This window comes from Neovison vison, chromosome 4 (genome assembly GCF_020171115.1).
Source record: "Neovison vison isolate M4711 chromosome 4, ASM_NN_V1, whole genome shotgun sequence".
In the NCBI taxonomy this organism is placed as follows: Eukaryota; Metazoa; Chordata; class Mammalia; order Carnivora; family Mustelidae; genus Neogale; species Neogale vison.
In genome coordinates this window covers 37,473,463-37,500,605 of record NC_058094.1, presented here as the reverse complement: position 1 = coordinate 37,500,605, position 27,143 = coordinate 37,473,463, and the positions used below count along the sequence as shown (strand labels likewise).

At 36.6% G+C, this 27,143-nt stretch overlaps 1 protein-coding gene and 1 pseudogene across 5 annotated transcripts in view; one reads left to right on the top strand and one right to left on the bottom strand.

Moving 5' to 3' along the window:
* VPS13B (vacuolar protein sorting 13 homolog B) overlaps nucleotides 1–27,143 on the top strand; it is a 770,530-nt gene that overhangs the window by 548,941 nt on the left and 194,446 nt on the right. For all 5 annotated transcript variants that reach the window (XM_044245211.1, XM_044245212.1, XM_044245209.1 and 2 more), the window contains exon 34: nucleotides 11,473–12,160. In XM_044245211.1, coding sequence (XP_044101146.1) covers nucleotides 11,473–12,160 — 688 coding nt within the window. The remainder of the gene's footprint in view (nucleotides 1–11,472; nucleotides 12,161–27,143) is intronic.
* Nucleotides 478–809, bottom strand: LOC122904401 (annotated as a pseudogene).

Sequence of the window (27,143 nt, the reverse complement as noted above, 5' to 3'; positions counted from 1 at the left end):
AAAGAAACCAATTAAGGAACTTTTGTAATTAGCCAGTGGAGAATGGAAGGGCCAGTGAGAATAAAAAATACAAAGGAAACAGCAAGAATAACTAATGAAGTGAAGGAATGACCAATAGTATACTTGGTAGGGACCAGGAAGGTATATTTAATGTATAATTTAATTTAATTTTGGGAAGGAACAAATAAGAACTTAAGTTGTAAAGGTGATATTTTAGAAAAGATATTTTAGAATGTTATGGTGATCTTTTATTTCTTTAATTTTTTATTTATATGTATTTATTTTTGGACCAGTATAAGCTATTTATTCAATCCATATCCCGCCATGAGCAAAGGGACGGAAGATCAGTATACTGGGAAACATTTGATATAAGTAAGGAAGGTGAGCTTAAGGTCCCATTTACTTTTCTGGTCCATATACAGAGTCCTAGTCCAAACCAGTGCTGTGGTCCACATTGAGTAGTGGTCCAGGTTCTCTTTATTCATCTTCATGACCTGTTGGACATGGATTTACATGAGAGTTACAGTATAGAGTATGATTACCATCTCTCCAGGGAAAGGGCTTGGACCTGATGTGGAGATGAGGGTGGGAAATGAATTCAGGTCTCTTGTGTTTTCTGTGATGCCAGGTTAGAAAGATGTTCAGCATGCTCACTCCTACACTGAAGAGTGCTAAGAAGTAGATGAGGGCCTTCCACATGCCAGCTGAGCCCTCCTTGCCATGGGCATCACTCTTTGACTTGGACCACCCAGCTGTGCCCTGGACCACCCTAGCAGCCCAGAAACCCAGTACCCACCTGCTATTGCCATTTTCAACTTGGACCTATGGTGATCTTTTAGATGCATGATACTCATAATGGAACATCTAAGTAGAAATTTTCAGAGAGAAATAGTAAGGTCTTGTAACAGTTCATCCCTCCCTTCTCCCCTTCTGTAACTCAGCTTCACTAGTATTCCAGTAGTCTCAGCTGTCTCAGGGCCAAAATCCTCCCAAGAAATAGTCTACATCTCATTTTGATTTTCTGGGGATGTGGCATGATTCCATGTCTTAGCCCACTATTCTGTCCTCCAAGTATTTGTGCAGAATGAGGTCTAGGCCCAACCCCAGAAAACCATCTCTAATTATAGCCCTCCCTTGAATTGTTCTTAGCTGATTGGAGGTTTGGTTTGCTAGAAGAACTAGGAAGTCATCATAATTAGAGAGTCCTTTGGGACTTTGGGTATGGTGGTGAGAGTCATCATCTCCCTATATGAAGATCACTGTGTCATTTATGATTCTTGGGAAAATAGGCAAAGTTTGGAAGTCAGATTATGAAAGCATTGGCATAACACATAGATGGTTTGGGAAGCTGCTTGCATAACCTGGAAAATCCTCTTTTCCATTCTTATAAGTGCTCAGGCAAAAAAATTCAAATCATTTTTGTCTTCTGTCTTTCTCTCATAATAGTCCAACAGTCCAGTCACTAGCACATACAGGTGTGTGTGTGTGTGTGTGTGTGTGTGTGTGTGTTTCACATAAATTTTATGATCTGATTTCCCCCACTAAGGTGTAAACTCCATGGAGGCAAGAACTTTGTTTCTGCTGTATCCCTAGCAGTACCTGGAACATAGTATATACTCAATAAGAATTTGTTGAATGAATGAATAATGTGAAATATTTTTATGCATTTTGCATAATAATTTTGATATTGGCTCTATCTTCAAGAAGCTTAAGAAGTCTTTAATCCCAACAGAATTATTATAGCTTAAGTCCAAACATTAAGCATACTTCACTGAGTGACATTATCTTACTACTATCATTTAAAAAAATCTTTATTCTCTAAGTAGTTTAGAGACATGTAAATTTTAAATACTAAGAACACTCCACTTTAATGATGCTAATTTACTGCTAATTCACTGTTGTGAATATGATCTTCTGAAATTTAGTATTAACAGGAGACATTCTGGTGATAAAATAATGAATACTGTTTTTCTGAAAATAAATAAATTGGGAAAAAAAATAAATAAATAAATTAAAAAAAAAAAAAACAAAAAAAAAAAAACAGGAGACATTCTGATAAGATCATCTAGTAATCATATAATAGCTGTTATTAAAACTTATTAAAAATTTATTTAAAAGCTTTTTGAGAACGTTTTCTCAGGAGTTTCCAGACTTACCTACAAGTTTAATGTTTATAGAAATGATGCTTGATACTTGGGAGGATTTAATGTATACTTTTCTTCTTAACTTCTGAACGTTCATTCAAGCAATTCCACATAATCAAGAATATCCTTAAGATATGTGTTGGATTACCTTTGGATTACCATTAATATACAAAAAAAATTGTTTTCTCAGAACAGCAAGAATTACTTGGGACATATCAACATATGAAAATTAACTGATGGTGTAGGACTAGCTGACCTCAGCAATTGTTAGCAATATTTACCTGATTTAGAGAATAGTTCAGATTTGTAAGGGTTCAAGGGAGAAGTTGTGATCTAAGCAGTTTGTGCAGAAGGGTATTTTGGCCTAGTGATGATTTTTATGGAGTAACAGCACAGAACAAAACTCTTCTAATGGAAAAGAAGAATCGGCTGCAGGGCATAAGCAAATGTTTTTCTCTAACATCTTGACCATTTTGCATTTCAAGCCTGTTGCATGCATCATTAAGGTATTGACAACATGAGAATCAATACAATACACAGAGAATCAATATGTAGCTTGAGTTCAGTGTGAATTTGATCTGCAATCATGGAGTTAAAGGGTAGCCAGGAAAAGTTTGTAACTGACCCTCTATTCTATGTCTTGATGGACTTCAGTGAAATTAGCTACAGAGTAGAGAATACTGAGATTCAGGTTTAATTTGAGAAGAATCTACAGTTAACTGAAGCAAGTTTGTTTAGATTTAGAAAATAAAATATATAATAATGAAAATCAGTTCAGTATTTTTATTGAATAACCATGTTCTATTTGGCAGTGAAAACCGGCTACTGGATAAAGTTAATTATGGATATGCTGAAACCATTTTCATTATTTTTAACTTGTACTAAACCTAGGGGAAAATTCATTTTAAGAGCATGCTCTTGCTTCATTTCCATAAACCCTACATAGTTTCCGTAAAGGAGTATATGTGATTTGAAGGATAAAATAATCAAATAAGAATATGTATGTATTTTTATCAATAGAAAGTTCTCCAAGTTCAACTGTAGTTTTCTTATCAGAAAATCAGGTTCATAGTTGCAAGGCAAAAGCCCACTAGAATGGTTAATAAGCATACTCTATTTCTGCCGTCCTGCAGAAACTAAATGCAAACTTTTCTGTGACTCTTAACGGAGAATGCATAGGCTCGGTAAACTTTCATCTGCTTCAGGGTCAGGGCTGATTCAATCTTAAGGCAAGTTTATGAGAGTGGCTGATGTGATACAGTTGTTTCTAGTAAAATCAGACTAGCTCTAAGGAGCCAATCTAAGTCAGTCTCTGAGTAAAATTCTATGAGAAACAGACTCCAACTCAGACACAATTGTAAACCCTTATATAATAAGGACTTGCAGCTGATTTAATCCTATTGAAAATCTTTAAGCAGCCGTGAGACAAAATGGTTTCCACATTGACATCAGTGGAATGAACCTTGGATTTCATCAGTATGAAGAGTAGTTACCTTGTAACACACAGTAGCCACTTTTTAAGAATTAAAAGTGTGGCCATTTCAAAGCAGGTTGTTGTTTCTGAGGTAAAGGCATCTGTTTTGATTCAAAGTTCCCAGAATGTGTCAAGTTTTTTATACAGTTTTTTATTTTTAAAAAACTGTATTTATTACAAAAAGCAAATAAGTCAAACTTAAAATCAGAAGTTAGTATAAATCAATGAGATCTAGTCTCCTTGAACAAAAATGACTGACCTCTTCCAATTTTATATGTGACGGAGAAAGAGAGGGAAAGAGAATGAAAACTTCTGTTTCTGAGTTAAGACCTTCTATGCAAAGTTTCACCTGGATCTAATTTTTTTTCATGAATTTAGAAGCTCCTGAAAATGAGCTTATGCTATGAAATCATATATGTATAAAAGGACAGACAGACACAAAAGTTTAAAGGTCAGTACTGCAGATAAAATCTCAATAAGTAGGATTTGAACTTGTGTGGGTATGTTGGTGTGTATACTTTTTTTTTATTTATTCGGCTTATCATATTGAAACACACTGATAATGATCAAGGTATTATAGTCCATTTAGCACTAGAACAGGTCCCTTTTTGTAATTTACAACTTTAATTAGAACAATAGACCAAACATGGGCTACAGTAAAACACAACCTTGCCTGAACTATCTCCATGCTTCTTTTATTGCATTTAGTGCTGGTCTTGAAATGTGAATATTTGAACTGATACTTAGCAAGCAGTAGTGGCCTCATACTGTTACTTCAAAGAGCCTGAAAAGTAACTTCATGAAAAGGAAAACTTGAAACTATAGTACTCTTTACCATTCTATTTATTAAGCAGTGATGGGTATCATTAGTTCTGCTCTTTTGCATAATTATTGCAGTATTGTGAAAACGTTTTTTGCCATCCAACTGGGAATAATTATATTATGTGGGATCTGGTAGAACATTTGGCTTAGAGAAATAAAATATAAAAAGCCCTGATTTTCTAAGCACTCTATCCATAGTATCAAGTGCACACAGTGCTTGTGCAAGTTTGGTTTTTAAGTAAAAATAACTTGGATTGGTGACACTTACAGAGATGTTTCATGCAGAAGGCAATTTATTCTTATAATTTTTTAAATTAATGTGCTTAGATAAATTTTACCTAGAATGTCACTGACCTACTCTGATAATTCATGTATAAAATAACATGTTTATTAAGTGCAATGCTGATATCACTGAAAATTTGAGACCTAAAGATATATATTTTCTTATTTACTTGCTTAAATGTATTCATCAAATTGAATTCTCTTGCTGATTGTTACAAAAATTTGCTACTTATGTAAAGTTTCCAGAATATGCTATCTCTGTGTTAAAGGTATATATAAAGACCCTCTCCCAGCAACACCACCCCACCCCAACCTCCAAACGGAACTTCTAAAAGATATATAGCTAGAAGAGTATGTTTGCAACATTTAGACAATGAGGCATAGAATTTTTTCAAGTTTGTAAAAACTGCTTTGTAATTCCAGTATGTGAAGCCATTAAAATAGTATAACCAGTTTTTTTAACTGATTTCTTTATTGTATTTGATTTTGTAAGATCTTTACTTCTTTGAAAACATTACTACATTTTAGCAAGGACAGTAAAATTAGAATAAATGTCACAGTGATATACAGATGTGTTTGTCACTTTTATTTTGTGGTTTCACACTTGATTTTTCATAATTTAGAAGATATGAGAAATGATCTCGTGATTGGCAAACGATACTCTGATGAGGATTAAAGTATGACTGTTGCATGATGGAAATACTACTTCAGTATTGCTGTTATAGAACCATAGTTATGGTAGGAAGGTGCGAAAATATGTAGATATATCTATGCTCATATATAGTTAAGGTTTCCTTAAAATGATCAAGAAATTAAAAGAAGTAATGTGAATTAAAACATTGAAGTAGATGCTGAATTACCCTTTGTTGTCATTCATCAAAGCAAAAATTGTATTTGTTTTACACCTGTTCGTTCTCAAGAAGCTGGTTTTGATATATTTTTCTTTAAAAAATTTTAAATATCCATTTATTTGCAGCATTTTTATTAGTGAGGCAGACTCTTTGACGGTGCTCCTAAAAATGTCAATAGGACCAAACCGGAAGTTTCAGTCAATCAGCCTTATCTTTCTCTGCTCCACAAGGCCACGGAAGAACATCTAACTAATGCCATTTGAAATTATTGTAATGCTTTCTTTGGTACTGTCACATACTTGAGTGTGGTTTTCGCCACTGCTCCTGAGATACTGTGGCTCTTGCCAGACTCCAGGGTGAGCTTGGAAACTTACCTTTCTCCATACATGAAAAGGAGGAATTAGCTACAGCTCCCCAGCTACTAGTACAGCTTTCAGCACCTTCTCCATGGTGGCTCATATCTGTGCTGTGGAGAACTGTGAAAGGATGGGAAAGTGCACTGAAATGATCGAAGAAGTAAACTATCAACTTGACATGTTTTCCCAGCCCTTGAAAAATCTTCTCATATTGAAACCCATTGATGGTGAAATTGTAGAATTCCTCTAAGTACCATCTGGTTGTGCTCAAGGCTTTAAAGCTGTTATCTCCGCATCCAATTTCAGAGTCCTATCCTTTTTTCTTCACCAAACTATCCATTTGTAAGCCACAAATATTTTTCCAGCTCTTTCAGATTTTATCTAAAAGTATATTTTAACAGTATTTAAATAGTTCTTAAACAATAACAATTTATCTTGATAGATGGCATGCTGTGTTTTTTCATTTTATTTTAATTAGCCATTGTGGAACCAAATTCCCTTTTGTTTTAGCCTTTTAAATATTGTTTAATTATAGTTATCATGCCAGATATCTTAAAGGTTATTTTACCAATACAGTTTCATTTAACATAACCCATATGGAATCAATAGCCCAGTTTCCTAAAGTGAATGCTTGGAAAATCTTACATTCATATGTTAAGAGTACACATCCTTTCCTCATTAGTTGGAAAGTACAGGGATTTTGGCACGGGTTCTGTGTGGAAGCATTGTGCAGCTTTTATATGGATTTTGTTTTTAGCCTTTGATGACACTGTTTAGAATAGGAAGTATCTAATAAGTAAAGCATTTTGTCTCAAGTGCTGCCAGTGTGTTTAATATATGCCTGGAGGTCTGAAACATTATCTTCTTCACTGCAGTAATATGCATTTAATTCTCTGAAAGCAGAAGGTCGAACTTTTAAAAGGGACGCAAAGTACATTTTCAAACAGAATAATTCAAAACATATGGAAGAGGGGACCAGCGTAATGTACAGTTGGTTTTTATGGTTTAATCATGATCATGTTAATGCACACCAGTAGCTAATTAAAGAAAACTTTTATTGTTCATTTTAAATGAGTTAGGTAAAGAGTGGGCGAGCTGATATAACAGCACTGCCCCAAGATCCGTGTTTCTGCTGCCTTCACTAAGAGCAAGCAGATACTGCTCTTTTTTGACAACTTAAATTATTAGTCCCTTCAGACGATAATAAAGCAAAAGTTATTTTCAGAGTTACTACACTGTGAACTTTTCTTTTTCCACAAAGGAATAGTAAATTGATGCCCAAGTTTAGGACTTAGCACACATAATTAATTATAAAGCTTTTCTCAAGAGCAGGCCAGATACTCTTTAGTATAACAGATAAATCTGCAATGAACTGGTGACAAACCAATGGATTTTTAAATATGTCTCAAAAATCATCAGCTTATTTATTTCAGTGCTGCAAATAGTGTGGAAACTTAGAAAAATGGAGGAAATCTTGGCTTTTAACCCAGTTTGAAGAATTTCATTGCCCAGGACTGAGAAAGTTGTACTTTTTTTTTTCCTCTCCCCAATAAGAGTCAGAGTCTTTCATCTCTGGGTCATTGGTTCAAATTCCTTTCTGCTCGGTAGTGACTAGAATTAGTTACCATCTGACTTCTGTTCAGTAACCTGTGTGACCCAGGCTGATAGCTGCCATCCTGCCTTGCTGGTTATTTATATTTCAAGATCAGGCTACTTGACATTCACTAGAGCTGAATGTGGCAATCTCAACATACACTAGGGCTGGACACTGCGTATCTACCTATGGGCAGTTTGTTTTGTCACGTTAACACCATTAAAGAACCCTTACTTTAAGGAAGGAAAGACGAGATTTTCAATACAAATCTCTAAATCAGAAAAAGAAAATACAATTCTCGATGCATAGAAAGTAGTGGAGTTAAGTGTGGTCGCCTTTCCTGACGGAATGAAAATGGTTGAGTTCTGGATTTGAATTTGCCTCAGAACTCAATGTAAAGGACTTCTTTATTATGTTGTATACAGGTACTTAGTTTCTAATATGTCATAACATGGCCAGTAAATCCTAGACTAGTTTTTTCCATGTATTATTTGAGAATTCCTAGTTGGTAATGGATTTGGAGGTATATTTGAACTTTTTAAACAGGGATAACTAAAAGCTTTAAAATTAAATTATTTTGATGATTGTCATTTTTTTTTATTTTACTGAATTTTTCAGTTAAATACGTTCACTTGTTTATTCAGTCAGCACATAGCTATTAAGCTCTGCTATGTTAAAGGGAGTATGGTATATGCTAGGAATACTAGTGGCGTTCTGTCTTACCCATAGCCTAATATCTGACTGACCTTGGACTTATTGATTAATCTTTCTAAGCCTCAGTTTCCTCATCTGTGAAATGGGAATAACACTACCCCCTTCAAAGGGCTTAACACTTTGTATAGAAAATGTAGGTGTGTGCTAACAACATTTGGCAAATAACAAACATAACTCAGTGGTATTTTTTTATCTTCAATTGCTTGCAATTGAATTGCTCTGAGACAGGACACAGTGTGAAAAGTGCTGTGACAATAAATATTAGCTTGTTATGAAACTGTAAAAGCGGGAAAGACTAGCACCATCTGGAAGGGTTAACGAAGTCTTTGCAAAGAAGGTGACTTTTTTTTTAACTTACCCTTTATTGCATGCCGCTATGTATTATGTTCAACACATTAACTCGGGCACCTGGGTGGCTCAGTGGGTTAAGCTGCTGCCTTCGGCCCAGGTCATGATCTCAGGGTCCTGGGATCGAGTCCCGCATCAGGCTCCCTGCTTAGCAGGGAGCCTGCTTCCCTCTCTCTCTCTGCCTGCCTCTCTGTCTACTGTGATCTCTCTCTGTCAAATAAATAAATAAAAATCTTTAAAAAACAAAACAAAACAAAACACATTAACTCATTTAATGCTGAAGCAACTTTGTGGGTTGGGTATTAATGTCCCCAGTGTGAAGTTGAGGACCCAGCAGAGACTGTGAGAATAACCAAGTAGAAGTGTGATCAGCCCACAAGGTGGAGAGTACAGATCAGGAAAGAGCCCATGAATATATCTGGAAAGACCTTAAAGAGTACAACATATGGGGAGGTCTGTGTCCACATGTATGTATATGCTAACAATCATGTGTTCCTAATCTGCAGACCAATTTTTTTATTTAATATTCTATCAGAAACCATCATCAAACATTTATGGATCCTCTCTGTAGCATGCCAGGCTCTCCTGTACTCCTTAGAGGTACACAGAAGCCACATGATGTGGCCCAGTCCCTCTGGCAGTCCTTCACCTGGTAAAAGACGGGCTTGTGGCAGCTGCCCATTATTGAGTATTTACTGTATACCAGGCACTGTGCTGACCTCTTTAGACAAATTAGCTCATTGAATCCTCATACTCTTGAGATCATTTCCCTGTTTTACAGATGAGATTATACAACCTTAGAGAGGTTTGTAATTAGTCTAAAATCATACAGTCAGAAAGCAGTGAACTTGACCCCACATCCATCTGCCTCTAAAGCCTGTAAATGTTTTAACACAATCTAATAGTGCCACTACAGAACATTGTAGGTATAAACTGAAATATGTGTAAAGTGTTAGGATGGCCAAGCAGGAAAAGAATGAGAGAACAATTCTCAGACAAGTTGCATTTGTTCTGAGTCTTGATGGGGTAATCTATGTTTGCTGGCTCAGGAGGGGCACTCCAGACAGTGAAGTAATACTCTAGAGAAAGAATGGATTAAAAGGACATAGTGTCTTCAAAGAACAGGACTGTGTTGTTTTTGCTTCATATAGTTCATATTGGACTTTTATTAACAATATACTTCTCCTCAACCACTTAAAAATCAATAGGCAAGAAGTATTTTTAAAAATTTAATGACTGTTACATCATTGTCTTGAATTAGTTAACAGCCCTTTACCATTTTCATAAACAACTCATGAAAATTTGTACCATGTGGAAAAATGATACTATATTTATTGATCAAATTAAAGAAAAGCCTAAGAAATGATAAGCAATGCCCAGGGGACTATTTTTCCATTGATGGTGCTAATATAAATTAATGTAGCCTTTTTTGGAAGGGTGTTAACAATATTGGTAACCTTAAACTTTCCTATAACATTTATCTAATAATTCTACTTCTAGAAGACTGTTTTAGGGGCACCTGGGTGGCTCAGTGGGTTAAAGCCTCTGCCTTCGGCTCAGGTCATGATCTCAGGGTCCTGGGATTGAGCCCCACATCAGGCTCTCTGCTCAGCAGGGAGCCTGCTTCCTCCTCTCTCTCTGCCTGCCTCTCTGCCAACTTGTGATCTCTGTCAAATAATTAAATAAAACCTTATAAAAAAAAAAAGAAGCCTGTTCTAAGGAAATGTTAGATGTTTTTCATAGAGATTTTTTTGTCAAAAAGTAAAAACTGGAATATCCAATTATATGAAAATGGTTTAACAAATATTCCCAACACTAATTATTATGCAGCTTTTTCAAACAGCTATGAAGAATAATTAGTATATGCCAGATCAAGGTACAGTTTAGCTCTATGGTATGATAGATATGATAACCAAACAGGGGCTGGAGGGGGAGCACCTTTGCACAGGTGGGGAAGAAATGCTGAAAATGCACTAAAATATTACCATTGGCTATGTTTAGTGATAAGACTGTAGTCAAGAGGATTTTTTTTTTTCTTTTCTCAGATTGGCCATGGTTTCTTAGTAATGAGTCTGTTTTACTTGGAGGAAAAAGCAAGTGAAACATCTAGCGTATCACAAACTGATGGCTGGGAAGACCTAGGAAAGGGAAGCCAAAGAAGCAAAGTAGAGATCTCAGTGCTGTGTGGCCCCCAAGTTGTTCTCTGTTCTCCATGGAGGGAGTGGTTAATGGAAAATTTTGAAAACAAGTAGCCTTTAGTGCACAAAGGAAAAATCCACCTTCGAGGACTTTAATTACTTATATTTTGCTTCATCACTTATGTTTACTCTTGTTCCACGTCCTACTACAGAGGAAAATAAACTTCATTTTGAATAAAATAATTTTAGTTTAGTTTACTTTTCTTTGTCCTTCATAATTTAAAACTCTTGACTTTTCCCTCCTTTTCTTCCTATCCAAAATCTTACAAGTTAATTCTATAATGACAAGGGCAAACAATATAAACTACTTCTGCCTAAAATATCATTTCAACCAATAGTAATAATGATTTGGAAATAGTTTATTGCACTACTTGAAAAATCACAATGAATACTAACATAATTCTTTAGAGAGGTATTTTTAAGTATATACTACTGTTAGTCCAAAAAAAGGAAGTCTGATTCAAAATAGACTCCAAAGTCTCCTTCAACAGTAGAAATGTAATGTGATGCTTTTTCCCAAGTATTTCCTTGGCATTTTAATATGAATAGTTTTTTGAAGGGTCCCTTTGTTTTTATGATCACTCTGGTACAAGTTATGCTAGAGCCATTTTTAACATATTTATAACATCCTTTATATATAATAACACTTGGAACATAACCAGTTTAAAATACTTTCCTTCTCCTTACAGATCTCTAGACAAGAACAGAAAAAAACAGATATATTTGACGGAAGCATGGCTGAAACCTCCTCCCGGTACAGTGGCGCTCAGGATAGTGGAATCGGCAGTGACAGTGTTAAAATCCGAATAGTACAAATAGAACAGCACAGCGGTACCAGCCAGCATCGCATCGCCCGTCCCTCACGCCAGTCGTCAATCGTAAAAAATCTCAATTTTATTCCCTTTGACATATTCATTACTGCAAGTAGAATCTCACTAATGACCTATTCCTGTACGGCCATACCCAAATCAAAATCGCAAGAGCCTAAGGATAATGAAAAAACAGGCAAGAGTTCATTAAATCTCCCAGAAGTTGATTCAGATGTTGCTAAGCCCAGCCAGCCATGTATTTCTACCGTAACAGCGGAAGATCTCTTGAGCCCCAGCGTAGCTTTTCCTTCGGGGAAAAAACTAGGGGTCATCTCTCTTGAAAGTCTTCATGCGGCCACAAGGTCATCTGCTAGACAAGCACTCGGTATAACTATCGTTCGGCAGCCTGGACGGAGAGGAACTGGTGACTTACAGCTGGAACCTTTTTTATACTTTATTGTGTCCCAGCCTTCTTTGCTTTTAAGTTGTCACCACAGAAAGCAGCGAGTGGAAATATCCATTTTTGATGCTGTGCTTAAAGGGGTAGCCTCTGATTACAAATGTACAGGTAAGAGCCTTCAAATTTACTGGAGTGCTAATAACTACTACTACCTAGTAAGTTTTATTCCCAACGCATCAAGATCGATCAAACAGAAAACAGCTGGCAGACCAGACAAGACTTCTTTTCTCCGAGGAATATGTAAATATGTGAAGTTCACGTCCCACAGCTGAATCATGTTTAAGTAAATGTTTGAAATGTATCAAGGTTTAGCCTCAGCGTTCTTACCGTGCCTCTGAATATTCAATTTTTATTTCAAGAGCTGAATGAAAGGGGTTCTTTCTGGCCTATAGAAATGCTTAAGAATTTCCACTGATTGGGAAGTCGAGCTTTTTTTTTTTTTTTTTTTTGTATTAATACCCCATAGGTATGCTTTTCATATTAACGCAGCTGTTCAGGTTGAAAAAAAAAAAACACCTTAGAAAATGGAAGTTTATTGTTTTGGTATTCTTTTAATCTAATCAGCTTGCTCTAACCGCGTTATAGTAAATGTATTTGAGAAGGTTTATTAGTAAGGTAAGATGGTTTAAAGATGTTTATTACATGTATAGCAAACACATTTATTTGTGGTATTGGCCAACTGGCTCTTGTTTCTCCATCCATACCTCTCTTATAACCAGAGAGAATCCTATATTATAATAATTATATTGAACTTCTGAAGCTTGTTGCCTTTTAAGACTAAGAAAGTGATCAGGAGTTCACATTTAAAACGTGTTGGCTATTAAACAGCAAGGGCCAGTGGAAACAGGGTCAAACAGGGTATAGAGACCTTTTCCCCGAGTTAATATAGAATTAGAGATTCGGCAGGGAAACTGGAAAAGGTAGTTGGGCCATCTAAGATTCAGTATTGGAAGAAGGTCCTAGCAAGCTCAGGTATAAATCAGGCATTTTATTGCTATCAGGTGGTCCCATCTAGCAGATGGAAGCCAGCAGTGAGGCATTTGGAGAATCTGTCCAACCTGGAAGTCAAGCTGGTTCGTTTTTGGCATTAAGGAGAACCATTTTACACGGCAGGCTCCTGGAGAGTAGGTGACAGGTGTGGGGATCAGGATTTCATTTCAGCCCAAGGAAATAAGGTCAAAGGGGCCCTTGGCTTTTGCTGAATCATCGTACGGGTCCTCTACTTCAGAAAAGAGAAACTAGGCTGTTGCTAAGGAAGAGCATACCCTAGGGTTACCTCTGAGACAGCCTGCTCGCCCTCTCTCCATTGATGTGCTGGAACTAGCTCAAACTGGCTTGCAAGGGCCAACTGTTAAATTTTTAGGAACTTTGAAAGACAGTTGTTAAATCGGCCACGGTGAGAATATTTCTGCCACATATGTTGGCAAATGCCGTCGGTCAGCTCTCCTGCTCTGAGATCCAGTTGTTAAACGTTTACCAGCAGGCACTGCCTCCTTTCCTCAGACAAGTCCTCGTTTACTGAGTGCCTACAATGCAGTGGGGACTTCAGGGGCACTGAAGATGGGCATGGTGCTGAGGTTGATGTTTTATATGATTCAGGAACACATGTCTGTGTACCTGATCCCTGTTTGGGGGTCTCCTCAGCATTGGCCAAAACTAGGTGCAGGAATGGGAAAATAAATCTGAATTCCAGGGCCCTCCTGAAATTCTTTCAGCTGTCGTTGCTTGTAGGTGGGTCGCTTCACTGAACTCTACTAGGAGATACTAATAACTGAGTTCAGCAGAACTATCAGGACTCATATCAAAGATGTGCAGTTGAATTATAATTAGTTCTTAGGCTGAAATATTATAGTACTTTTTGTTTTAAAAAAATCCTTTGGGGGGCGCCTGGCTGGCTCAGTCGGTGGGACATGCAACTCTTGATCTCAGAGTTGGAAGATCTCTACACCATGTTGGGTGTTGTAGAGATTACTTTAAAATCTTTAAAAAAAAAATAAATATATTTTTAGAAAGTTTTAAAATGCTTGTAAATGGGCCAACATGGAACCCAGTTTCAGTAGATGAAGCTTAGAGTGAAGGTTATGAGCCAGTTGACTACAGGGGGTTCCATGTGGGAGGAAAAAGACTCCCATACCTTCCCAGGAGCATCCTTTGCATAATATCCTTGTGGGTGCCTTTCTCTACACAAAATGTGTCTACTTGGACATGTACATTATCCAAAAAGAGTTATAAGTATAAATGATCACATTTCTGAAAAATGAATTTCAAGATTTGGAGACATTCATCAGAAAGTAACTAATTAAAATAGAACAGTGAAAAAAACTGAAGAAGCAACTAGCACTTACTGAGTACTCATTCTGTGCCAGACATTGTACTAACTTCTTCAATGCATTATCTCATTTAATCCTTTTAACAGCTCTATGGGAAATGTTATATATAATCCCATCTTAGAAAAAAGGAAACTAAAGTTTGCAGAAGTTAAATACCATGTCCAAGATTACAGACCTAGGAATAAACAGAGCTAAAATTCAAAACAAGATCTGTTGGATTCCTGAGTCTGGTCTCATGAAGCTAACTTTCTAAGAAAGGTCTGGAAAAAGTTTTGTAAGTTAAAAATGAAAGAGGTGACGTATTATATCTTTCTGCAGTACTTATACTCTTTTATTTATTGAGATACCGTACAGTATTATATTACTTTGAGGTATACAACCTAGTGAGTGAACATTTGTATACAGTATGAAATGGTCACAGTAAGTCCAGTTAACATCTGTCACCTTATAGAGTTAGTACAATGTTGTTGACTGTATCCCTATGCTGTATATTTTATCCCCAAGACTTAACTTATTTTATAACTGGAGGTTTGTACTTCTTAATTTCCTGCACCCATGAAGGCCTCCCCTCTGGTGACTGCCCAACTGTTTTCTGTATCTACAAGTCTGGGTTTTGTTTTGTTTTGTTTCGATCCCATATGTTAAGTGACATTCTATGGCCTTTTTCTCCGTTTGACCTATTTCAATTAGCATGACACCCTCGAGGTCCATTCATATGTCACAAGTAGCAAGATTTCTTTCATTTTAATAGCTGAGTAGTATTTCAGAGAGAGAGAGAGAGTGTGTGTGTGTGTTGTATACACGTGGTAGCTCTAACTTTTTGAGGAAACTTCATTCTGGTTTCTGTAGTGGCTGCACTAATTCACATTCCCACTAACAGTATACAGGTGTTCCTTTTCTCCATATCCTCACCAACAGTTGTTATTTCTTGTGTTTTAGGGAATAACCTTTCCCACAGGTGTGAGGTGATACCTCATTGTGGTTTTGATTTGCATTTCCCTGATGATTAGTGAGGTTGAGCATCTTTTTATATGGCTGTTGGCCATCTGTATGTCTTTTTAGGAAAAATGTCTCTTCAGATCCTCTGCTCATATCTTAAATCAGATTGATTACTTTTTTGTTAAATTCTACAAGTTTTTATGTAATTTGGATATTAACCCCCTATTGGATATATGACTTAAATGTCTTCTCTCATTCAGTAGGTTGTCTTTTTAGTTTGTCAGTGATTTCCTTTACTGTGCAATAGCTTTCTAGTTTGATATAGTCCTTTGTTTATTTTTGCTTTTGCTTCCTTTGTCTTGAGTCAGATCTAAAAGACATCACAAAGGCTGATATCAATGAGCTTGCTGTCTATGTTTTCTTCTAGGAATTTTATGGTTTGAGGTCTTATATTTAAGTCTTTAATTCATTTTTAGTTGATTTTTATATATGGTGTAAGATAGTGGTCTAGTTTTATTCTTTTTGCATGTAGCTGTCTAATTTTTCCAATACCATTTATTGGAGAGACCATCCTTTCCCCATTGTATATTCTTAACTCTTTTGTTGAACATAAGTTGAACATTTATGCATGGGTTTATTTCTGGGCTTTCTATTCTAACCCTGATCTATGTATCTGTTTTTATGCCAGTGCCCTACTGTTTGTTTGGTTTTTTTTTAAGATTTGATTGATTTATTTGACAGATCACAAGTAGGAACAGGGGCAGAGAGAGGGGGGAAAGCAGGCTCCCCACTGAGCAGAGAGCCCAACGCAGGGCTCTATCCCAGGACCCTGAGACCATGACCTGAGCCAAAGGCAGAGGCTCAACCCACTGAGCCACCCAGGTGCCCCCCCTACTGTTTTGATTACAGTATTTTTGTAGTATAGTTTGAAATCAGGAGCCTGATACTTCTGGCTTTGTTCTTCTTTCTCAGGATTGCTTTGGCTATTCATGGTCTTTTGTAGTTCCATACAAATTTTGGGATTATTTGTTCTAGTTGTGTGAAAGATGTCATTAGAATTTTGTTAGTGACTGCTCTGATTTATAGATTGCTTTGGTGGTATGGACATTTTGATAATACTAATTCTTCTAGTCTATGCACATGGAATATCTTTCCATTTATTTGCATCATCATTAATTTATTTCATCAATGTCTAATTATTTGCAGTGTACAGTTCTTTTACATCCTTGGTTAAATTTATTCCTAGGTACTTTATTCTTTTTGATGCAATTGTAAATGAGTTTGTTTCCTTGATTCCTTTCTGCTACTTTCATTATTAGTGTATAGAAACACAATACACACATATTTTTGTATATTAATTTTTTATCCTGCAACTTTCCTGACTTCATTTATTACTTCTAATAGTCTTTTTAGTAGAGTCTTTATAAGATACTGTTCCACTGTCTTCTTTCCTCTGTGGCTTCTGATGAGAAATCCATAATAATCACAATCATTGTTTCCATATATGTAATGTGTTGATTTTCTCTAGCTGCTTTCAAGATTTTTTTTCTTTATATTTGGATTACTATGGGTTGATTATAATGCATCTAGGCTTGATTTCTTTGAATTTATCCTTTTTGAGGTTCTCTGAGCTCCTTACTCTGTAACTTTATGCTTTTTAAAACCAAATTCAGAAACATCTTAACTATTATTTCTTTAAATATTTTTCTGCACCAATCTTTCTCCTCTTCTTTTGAGGACACCAATATTTAAAATTTTAGAATTATTCCACAGGTCCCTGAGACTCCATTCTTTTTTTTTTCTTTTTTCCTACTTTATTTCTTCTTCTTTGTTCTTCATATTAAATAATTTCTATTGAATATTCCAGTTCTAAAATTTTAATTTGTTCCTTTCTGTAGTTTCTCTTTCTCTTTCAAGAACTTATGTATTTCCATTCATTTCAAGCATATTTACCTTACCTCCTGAAGCATAGTTATAACACCTGCTGGAATCTTAAATGCTGTGTCATTGCCGCCATGGCCCAGCCATTACATTAGCTTCCCCCAACCTCCCCCCTGCCCAGACTCACTGTGCCCATCCTTGGGGCAAAACCAGGAAAGAGAAAGAAATGTAAAAGGCAGGGGCGCCTGGGTGGCTCAGTGGGTTAAGCCTCTGCCTTCAGCTCGGGTCATGATCTCAGGGTCCTGGATCCAGCCCCACATCAGGCTCTCTGTTCAGCAGGGAGCTTGCTTCCCCCTCTCTCTGTCTGCCTCTCTGCCTACTTGTGATCTCTCTCTCTCTCTGTCAAATAGATAAATAAAATCTTTTTTTAAAAAAAAAAGAAATATAAAAGGCAGTGGGTTTTCCTATGCCCTTGAAACCACAGGAGCCTTGTTTCCCAGACACAAGGACTTTTGGCTGTTCTTGCTGTCACTGCACACCACAACCTAAGACTCCCTCTCAAAGTAGAGAAAAGAAGAAAAACAAAAACAAAGCAGGAAACCCATCACTGTAGGGGTCACATCTGCAAGTTTGACTGCCCTCCTCAATCTGCATTATTGTTGTTTACTTTTTCCAAGTCCTCAGGCATTTATTTTTTGTATTTTTTCTCAAGTTTTTGATTGTAAGCAGCATGAGAGTTAGGTTGCAGTGAGCTTATTATAATTCTGGCTGGCACCAGAAGTCCTGCAATTGTAAAATAATAAAACTGTTTTGTAGACTATTTGCTGAGACATGGTTTTCTGAGAAACTTAGTACAGAATTTCCTCCAAAAATGATACTTCAATATCTTTACATCTGTGAGCACAGATCAATTAATATATTGTAATGAATAAACTGCTTCCAGGGAATTGTCAGCATTAGCTTGATTCTGCCCATGTCACCATCAAGCAAAGAACATGTTCGGATACTCAGAGGGTGGTAATTGTGTTATTTCTCTGTGGTCCTGAGGGATATCCTTTCATATATTATAAAATCAAGTTAGAAGTTAGAAGTGCTGTGAAATTCATTGTCCCTCATTTCAGTCTGTCTTCTCAGCACATGTGACTGATACGTACGTGTGTGTGTGTGTGTGTATTATATATGCCATTTATGCACATACCTGTTGAAAAACCTGAATTCTATGAGAGGCTACCCAGAACAGATGGTAAATGGAATCTATATTTGTACCTATCCCTACACTTTTTTTTTTTTTTAAAGAAACCTGAAGTGAAACAGAAGTGATGACATTTACTTACAATTTTGAAAGATTAGGGGCGCCTGGGTGGCTCAGTGGGTTAAAGCCTCTGCCTTCAGCTCAGGTCATGATGTCAGGGTCATGATCTCAGTGCCATGGGATTGAGCCCCGAATTGGGCTCTCTGCTCAGCAGGGAGCCTGCTTCCCTCTCTATCTGTGCCTGCTTCTCTGCCTACTTGTGATCTCTGTCTGTCAAATAAATAAATAAAATCTTTAAAAAAATTTTTTTGAAAGATTAATAAAGTATAATCCCAATCTTCATAATTTAGTGATTTTAAATTATGCCAGCTTTACCTGTAAGTATATATATGGTGGTTTGTTTATACCTGTAAGTGTACATATAATTTTAAAAATGGCAGATTATCTCAAGCCTAAATTACCAACTTGAGTTTCTTTTATGACTGTTAATATCCTGTGCATGATCTTCCATCTAGTCCCAGTAGATAATACATCTGTGAGTCAACAAGTTCCTTTTTAAAATGTGAAAATAATGTGACAGTGGGCTTTCCCATGTCCTTACCTAGAGCAACCTCTAACAGAAATGAGATCTTCTGCCAGCACCTCTATATGCAGCAGCTGTAATATTGGCAGTTCTCATTTAAGTAAAGATGTATGTAGTTGTTTTTAACATAATCGTATTAGTTGTGTTTATAAATATTTAAAATTTGGTATTTATTTTATTTTAAGGTAATGCAGTCCAGATTTGAAATTGCCTCATATCTTGACTATGCAGCCCAGGGCAGACTTAAAAAGTCATTTTTCTTCTTGTTTGTTTGGGGCTTTTTGTTTGTTTCTGGAGAAATGACTGTGCCATCTGGTCAGTTGTGAAGGATTTGAACCATTCCGAGGGAATTTAACTAACCCCCACACTTCCTCAGCACATGGTCAGTTAGTCCGGTAGCTTATTACTCATCGGGTAACAGGAACTAACCAATTTGAAGACAGTTGCTTCAGCCATCCTGCAGCTTCCTTACCTTGCTGTAATTTTTCAAACATTGGGTAGACTAAAATACAGAAATTAAACTTGATTAGAATTTATACTGAAAGATCAGGTAATCATATATTTCTGGGTATAACAAAAATATCCACAACATTTTATCTATAGTATGGGATACTTTCCACATTTTAAAGTCTTATAAACATTACATATATGACTTCATATGTAATTAAGAGGCAACACGGAATAGAGTTCAATAAGAGCTCAAGATTTAGAGTCAGTCAGTCCTGAGTTCTAATCCCAGCCTGGCTTCTTAACAGCCATGTGACCTCAGACAAGTTATTTACAATAGGTGGTTAACACTTACCTAGAACAGGCGGAGAACAGTGGTAGCAACCTTCTAGAACTGATTTGAGAATTAAGTGATATGTATGTATGTATGGAGCGCTTAGCTAAGTGTGTAGCACAGGGCTCCAGGAATGTTAATATTGCCATTGTTGCTTTTATCATCATTCTTAACATCTTTAAGTTGAGTTTAAAATAGTGGTTGTAATTAGCCAAAAAAAAAAATTCACATCATTTTAGTGCAATTTATGGCTATTGTGTAGTTTTGAAATTTTCAGTTACAGTAATTGGCTTCTTTATCCTTTCATGAATAGGTCTGCAAAAAATGTGCCAGAGACATCTGAGTAAACCGACAGTTCGAAAATCATAAACTGCCTTCTTACACCTCATAAATCATATCTTGATTTCATTTAGTTATTGTGACTTTAAGAGAAGGATTGAATTACATGTCTCTTTAGAATTAAAGGTTTTGCTAATGTCTCTGGAAAGGCTTCGAATTAACCTGTGACTTTAATGTCATAATGATCACAACTTGAACATTTATCTGAAAATTTAGCTGCTGGGAACATTTCTTGCTGGCCAGTAATATGAAATGAAATTACTACTTTGACAGAAATCAGCAAGTAAGTAGGTCTCATAAGTGAGAGGAACTCTAGTGGATCACTCAAGGAGAGTTGTGGGGAGACTGTTACATAAGAAGTTGACCCCAGCGAGCAGGGGGAATTAACATATGGCAAAGGATATTGGAATGGAAATCAGAAATTTTGACTTTTAGTTTTGGCTCTAATACCAAGATTCTTTGATGCAAATAAGTAAATTTCTTGGTGTCTTAGTTTCCTTATATCTAAAATGGGTTTAATAATACCTCGTCTTTGTAGTTTCATGGTTTAATCTTAGCTCCAAATGAGATATTTATGAAATGCCTTAGAACTATGAAATATTATTCAAATGCAAGTGGGGACTTCTGTAGTTATTAGGAGTTGAAGGAAGAGCTTACTCGACCTCACTTTTTTTTTTTTTTTTTAATTTGACAGAGAGAGATCACAAATAGGCAGAGAGGCAGGCAGAGAGAGAGAGAGAGGAGGAAGCCGGCTCCCTGCTGAGCAGAGAGCCCGATGTGGGGCTCGATCCCAGTACCCTGAGATCATGACCTGAGCCGAAGGCAGCGGCTTAACCCACTGAGCCACCCAGGCGCCCTAGACCTCACTTTTTGAACAGGAGAAAGACTACTATCCTGGCCCTTTTGGCATCCATCCCAATCATCAGCATTTACTTAAAATGAATGAGAAATAGGAGGAATTATTTAAAGCCACTGAATTAACTTTCAATACTACAGAACTCAGACTTTGCTCAGAACAGACAAAAAGCTATTAGGATTAAGTTGAAAAAAATATATATATATATATAAAATCAAATGTCCTGTAAAACATCTAAAACCCATATTAGAATTTAACATGAAAACAGCCAAATAGGAAAGAAATCAAGAATACCACAAAACAGCATAGAAAATAAATTGAAAGGAATTCGTTGAAATGATATTTCACACATTATCTGCTGGTCAGCATCATCAAATATAAATAATGTAGTTCCTCATAGCAAGATATGGAAGACTTGTTTCTAAAAGTAAGAGCCAATGGGCACTGATGATCACACACGTTTAAAGCAGCCACTTTAATCCTTCCTCTTCCTCTTCTCCTAGGCTCCAGACTTGGGGTTTCAAACTAGGAAACTTCCTCTTTCCCTTCCCATCACATCTTATGAGACACATGGTACAGAGCATAGGCCAAATGCCTGGGTATCAGCAAGAAGATGGTACCTCACTTCCGCAGCAATTTAGAACTGGTTTCTTGATTGATTTTGTTGTTCTAACATTGAATCTTGACTGTGTTTTAAGGATCTGGGTTCCTTCACAATTTAATTTTCAGGCATTCTGAGGATTTTATGGACTACATTTGTTTCTGTAGCTACATTTTTTAAAAAAAGGAAAAGAAAAAGATAGCCATTAAACTAAGGATCATGAAATAAATATAGAAAATATGAGAAACTCAGTAAGCCTGTATGTAGCTTTGCATTTTTTTTTATAGATGGTGGTCAAAAGGTGTCTGTTCTGATTATGACCTCTCACTGTAGGGAGAGACACTTCCAGCCTCTGAGTATAGGCAAACCAAGCACACTAGTGGCTTCTAGAAGAGGACCCTTTGGAGCTTTAACAATATCAATTTCATAGGTAGAGGTAAATACATCTCTAGATGCTTTTCTTTAAATTTTATTCAAGTTCTTTTAAGAAACACCTTTGCGTATTCTTGACTTTGCACAAAAGGATTAAGGTAAAAGACCATCTAGGAGCATCTTCTCAGTGAACTTGGAGAGAGGATGGGAGAACAGGGAATCTCTCTAAGACCTCACCTACTAACCTGCTTCTCTTTTAGGTACTTTTTCCCTTTCCCCTCTGACAAGCTGTTAACTCTGCTTGATCCTCTTTAACAAAAGAAAGCTGTATGAAATTGAAATTCCGATGCACTGACCATGTTTTTGAACACTGAAAATGATTTTAAAGTGTCACTCCAATCTTTTCTTTGTATAAAACTTGATATACCCAGATACCTTACTAAAAGGAGTCTCGAACTCCTGGTTTAAAAAATGGAAAGGAGTCTGTTTTGGCTTACAGATGATTTACTTCCTTGATTCATACATAGGCCAGATATTTCTAAGGGATGGAAAATAATGTAAGACTATAATTTTGATAATTACCAGAACCCAAGTGCAGGGAAATTTTTAGGTCAATAAGTTCTCCTCAGCCAGGAGTATTTAATAGAGAAGTGAAATACATTGACTAGTATTTTAAACCTAAGTAGTTATTATTGTAGGAATTAAATATAAATAAGCTTACTCTGTTTTTTAAGATTGAAATTGGATATAATTTCCACTAATAGACAGTGTTTTATTTTTTATCTGTTATATTCCCTTCAGATCAGTGAAAAAAAAGATTTTTCAAAATTGTAAAGCAAAAACAAAAACTGGGAAGAGTAGACTTTGAAAGACACTGCATACACGTACTCCTCTTTTCTTTAAAGGTTGTGTTTTAGAAACAAAATAGTGACTGTTCATTGAAGTCTTACCATGATGTGTCCCACACAAACCATGTTACACATATTATCTGATATAATATTCTCAACAACTCACAGCCCATTATCCCCATTTTTGGAAACTAAGCAACTGAGACTCTGTGAAGTTAAAATTAAATTTACCCACTTTAAGGAGTCAGGACTTAAACCCAGATCTGTATGCCTCCAAAGTTCACGTTCTTTTCATTACCCTGAATTTTCTACTGTTTTATAAACTGATGTAAACTCTTCTATGGAACGAAATGTGAAAAAGCTCAATGAAATTAGGACTGGCCATGTTCAGTAAGTCCTAGGTCAAATGGCAATCTATTTCATAAACCTCTTCCCTATGATAGTATCCTTTCACCTGCTGTTTGTCCCTTAAGAGTTCATCAAAAGTCACTTAAATGTTATTTCATAAACATAACAAACCAGCACACCTCAGGCCAAAGAGAACCAGTCTCCCTGAGCAGCTATCGATGTGCCTTTGGCCTGGGCTCATTCACTATGGCAGACTGCAGCATGCTTGCAACCATAACCAGTCATTGGAGACTTTGCAAAAAGTGAATAAAATCTAGTCTTCTTTCTTTTAAAAAACAAACAGTAGATCCTTTTGGACTTTGTGGAACTAACAAAATGAAGACAGAACTGAATCTTGAGGCTATTTCCAGTGCTACATCATACAAGCACTTTATGCTTCCGAGGAATTGTACTGTCAGAAAACAGTGCAATATGGCATTGGAGCAAAAAGTTGCTGAAATTTAAATCTGCAACAGTAGCTTAGGGAACACATTAATTTTAATCATAATGATTTAGGGATGATAACATTAGCATCAATAGGATTAGAAATTAAAGCATGGTGTAATTTCAAAAAAAAAATTAGTTGTTACTAATATTGAGCAGGATTTTGTTACCCAGGACTGCCAGCAGCAACAGATCAGATTAATTAGATGAATACGGCAAGAAGCTAATACTGAGAGGGAGATGGCAAACTATTTACTTACTGGAGAAAACATGGTTAAAATGAGGGATGCCAAAAGACAATCAAATGTTTATTTTTCAGTACTCATCCCCCAAATTTCAATTAATAACATTTTTTTCCAGAAACATAAGTTTACGAGAACTTTCCATCAAAGGAAAATTTTATATCCTTGACTTTGCTTTGTATTTGCGTTAGCATTCATTTTCTGCAAAAATGTAAAGGACAAAGGTAGGTTTCATGAGACAGTTGAATCAAAGGGGCAAAAGCATTATTGCAACTATAGTTAATTGCATCTTGCACAACAAAATCTTTGCCTGGAATTGCCAGGGAAATCACCACTGGGCTAACTACTTTCTGCCTTCCTTAATCAGCCTTCTTATGGAGATGTTCTTGAGCCAAAAGTGGCCAAGGGAGAGCAGAAAGAGGCACAGATTATCAACTGTTCTGTAAACCCAAGACTGATAAAAGTAAATGTTGTGGAAGAGGGAAAGAGTGGGGAAGAAAATAAAAGAGAGATTTAGCTTTCAAATAAATGCTTATGGCATGGGGATTTTTTAAAAATTCGAAGTTCATTATTCACATGGCTAAAGAAATGAAAACATTGTCTCTGCAATGGCTAACACTAGAAGTATCTGGTATAAAAGTAGCTGGACTTCATTCAGTGTTAAGTCAATCTTTAAATGGGGAAATTATCACTGACATCTGTGGGGAAATGTCTTCTCATTGGGACCTTAGTAAAAATGCAGCTTAGTTATGGGGAAAAAAAAAAAAACACCAGAAAACAAAAAGCTCCTGCCACACAGTAACAAAGCAAAGTAGAATAAAGTAGAATAAATCTTACAAAGTCTGTAGCAGCAGCTGTTCTATGAGAGCTTGGGAAACAAACTTTTTGTTAAGTAGAAGATTGCAAAGAAAGTAAGAGTTGGTCACACTGAATCATGTTATATTTTATATAATTCAAATATTAGACAAAAACATACTTTGTGAATATTTGCTAAGGTTTAAAAATAAATAATAATAATGAGCAGCAGTACAAAGACCACTTTTATCAGATTCAGAAGAGGACCTCCCAAGCAGTTAAGTGACATGAAGGTTTGTGAAGAATAGCAAAGTAATCTACAAACACAGAGAATACAACCTGAAATAAGTCTCTGTGTAAGCTAATAATATCTTGATCCATCTGTGAATGGACTGGAGACTTCCTGAATCTTCTCTTTGGGTGTTCTTTGTGACTTGATATGAAGAAGTATTTTCTTTTGAAGGCCAGGTCAACCCAGAAGGAAAACAAATAGTATAATTTTGTCAATACGATTGTCTTGTTGAAGTGAATTCTCACTGATTTTGAACAAAATTTATGGCTATGAGCAATTTGTCATTTGTTCTGACTCATTTATCCCACTCTGCAACTCCTAATGAGATGCCACTATCTGGGGCACCTGGGTGGCTCAGTGGGTTAAAGCCTCTACCTTCAGCTCAGGTCATGATCCCAGGGTCCTGGGATCGAGCCCCACATCGGGCTCTCTGCTCTGCAGGGAGTCTGCTTCCTCTCTCTCTCTCTCTCTCTTTCTCTGCCTGCCTCTCTGCCTACTTGTGACCTCTGTGAAATAAATAAATAAATCTTTATTAAAAAAAGAAAAAGATACCACTATCTCCTGTTTCTTAGGCTTAGGGACAACAGCATAAATGTGCTCATCGACATCAGCAGGAGTTTACTCTGCCCGAGAGCTTCCTGTGCTCAAATAAATAGATGTTTGCTCAGTACAGAGAAGAAAACTATCAAAGTCTGAAGGAGCTTCCAGTATGAAGTAATCATCCCTATCTGTCATTCTATTTATATTATATTCACAGGCTCCTCTAATCTTAGTTTATCTGGTACTTTCCCAGCTACACTGACCCTGAGGAATGTGTAATATGAATCTCATTTTCGAGACTTGATGATGGAATTAAGGAGAAGTTAAATTGAAGACATTACAGAAGTCTAAAAGTCCTGCCCCTCATCATCTAGCCAGTGGAACATAAGGGACTAAATAGTGACTTCCAGACTTGAGCTATTTTTGTGGGATTCTGACAGACCTTTCTGCTACTACTGCCGCTTCATCTAACTGCTGTGACTAGAGGCATATCCGAAGTAGAGATTTTAGGTAAAACTGGGAGAGTAGCCACTGTCCTGTCATACATTAGTATTCATCAACCACGCAACCTGTATTTTCCTGAATATTCCTCATTTTAGTTATTCTTTTCTGTCAGCTCTATAAATACATCTGTACTTTCAAATCAGTTGTGTAGCCATATTAAACCAACAATATCATTAAACCAGTAATTTGGGGGGGAAACAGTCATTGAAAGTTTGGCACTTTGCATGGATTTCCTAGACTTTCACATTTTTTAAAATTCCAAATTCCGGGATGCCTGGGTGGCGCAGTTGGTTGGACGACTGCCTCCGGCTCAGGGCGTGATCCTGGAGTCCCGGGATCGAGTCCCACATCAGGCTCTCAGCTCCATGGGGAGTCTGCTTCGCTCTCTGACCTTCTCCTCGCTCATGCTCTCTCACTGTCTCTCTCTCTCAAATAAATAAATAAAATCTTTAAAAAAAAATAAAATTCCAAATTCCTATTCTGCTTCCTACTATTGCCAGTTTGTTTATTCCATCTCCATTAAGTCATATCCCCCTGTAATTGCCCCAGTGCAGACTCCAAGGCAGGGTGCCAGATGGCCAGGCTCTGTAACTTCTATGAAAAGAGAAGCAACCTGCACAAAACCTATCTTCCCTACTTAGAAAACCCTCATCCACAGTATCAGAATATTGTGCTTCCACCCTCTATACCTTGGTGAACATAGAACATCAAAATATCCTTTGACATGCTTTTTTTCTCTCCCCTTCACTTCAGGTTTTTTGTTTTGTTTTGTTTTTTAGATGCTTGGTGCATCTTCCTGTTTTCCTCTTCAGCTGTGAATATACGTCCATATATCATTATATGCTTAGGATCGTCCTAAAGATGATCATCCCCCAATATGTACATATATATGTAGGCAGGTAGATGTATTTCTTTAAGGTAGAGTCCTTTGTGTGGCCTTTCTGATTACAAGGGCATGGATATTTAGGATTTGGGTAGACACTCATTTTTAACCTCTCCCCTACTTGTGTAGAAATACAGTATTTACACTCTTATCAACCATACATAGGAAGATCCATTTCTCCTCTTTCTCCCCAATGCAAGATATTATCAGTATTTTTAATTT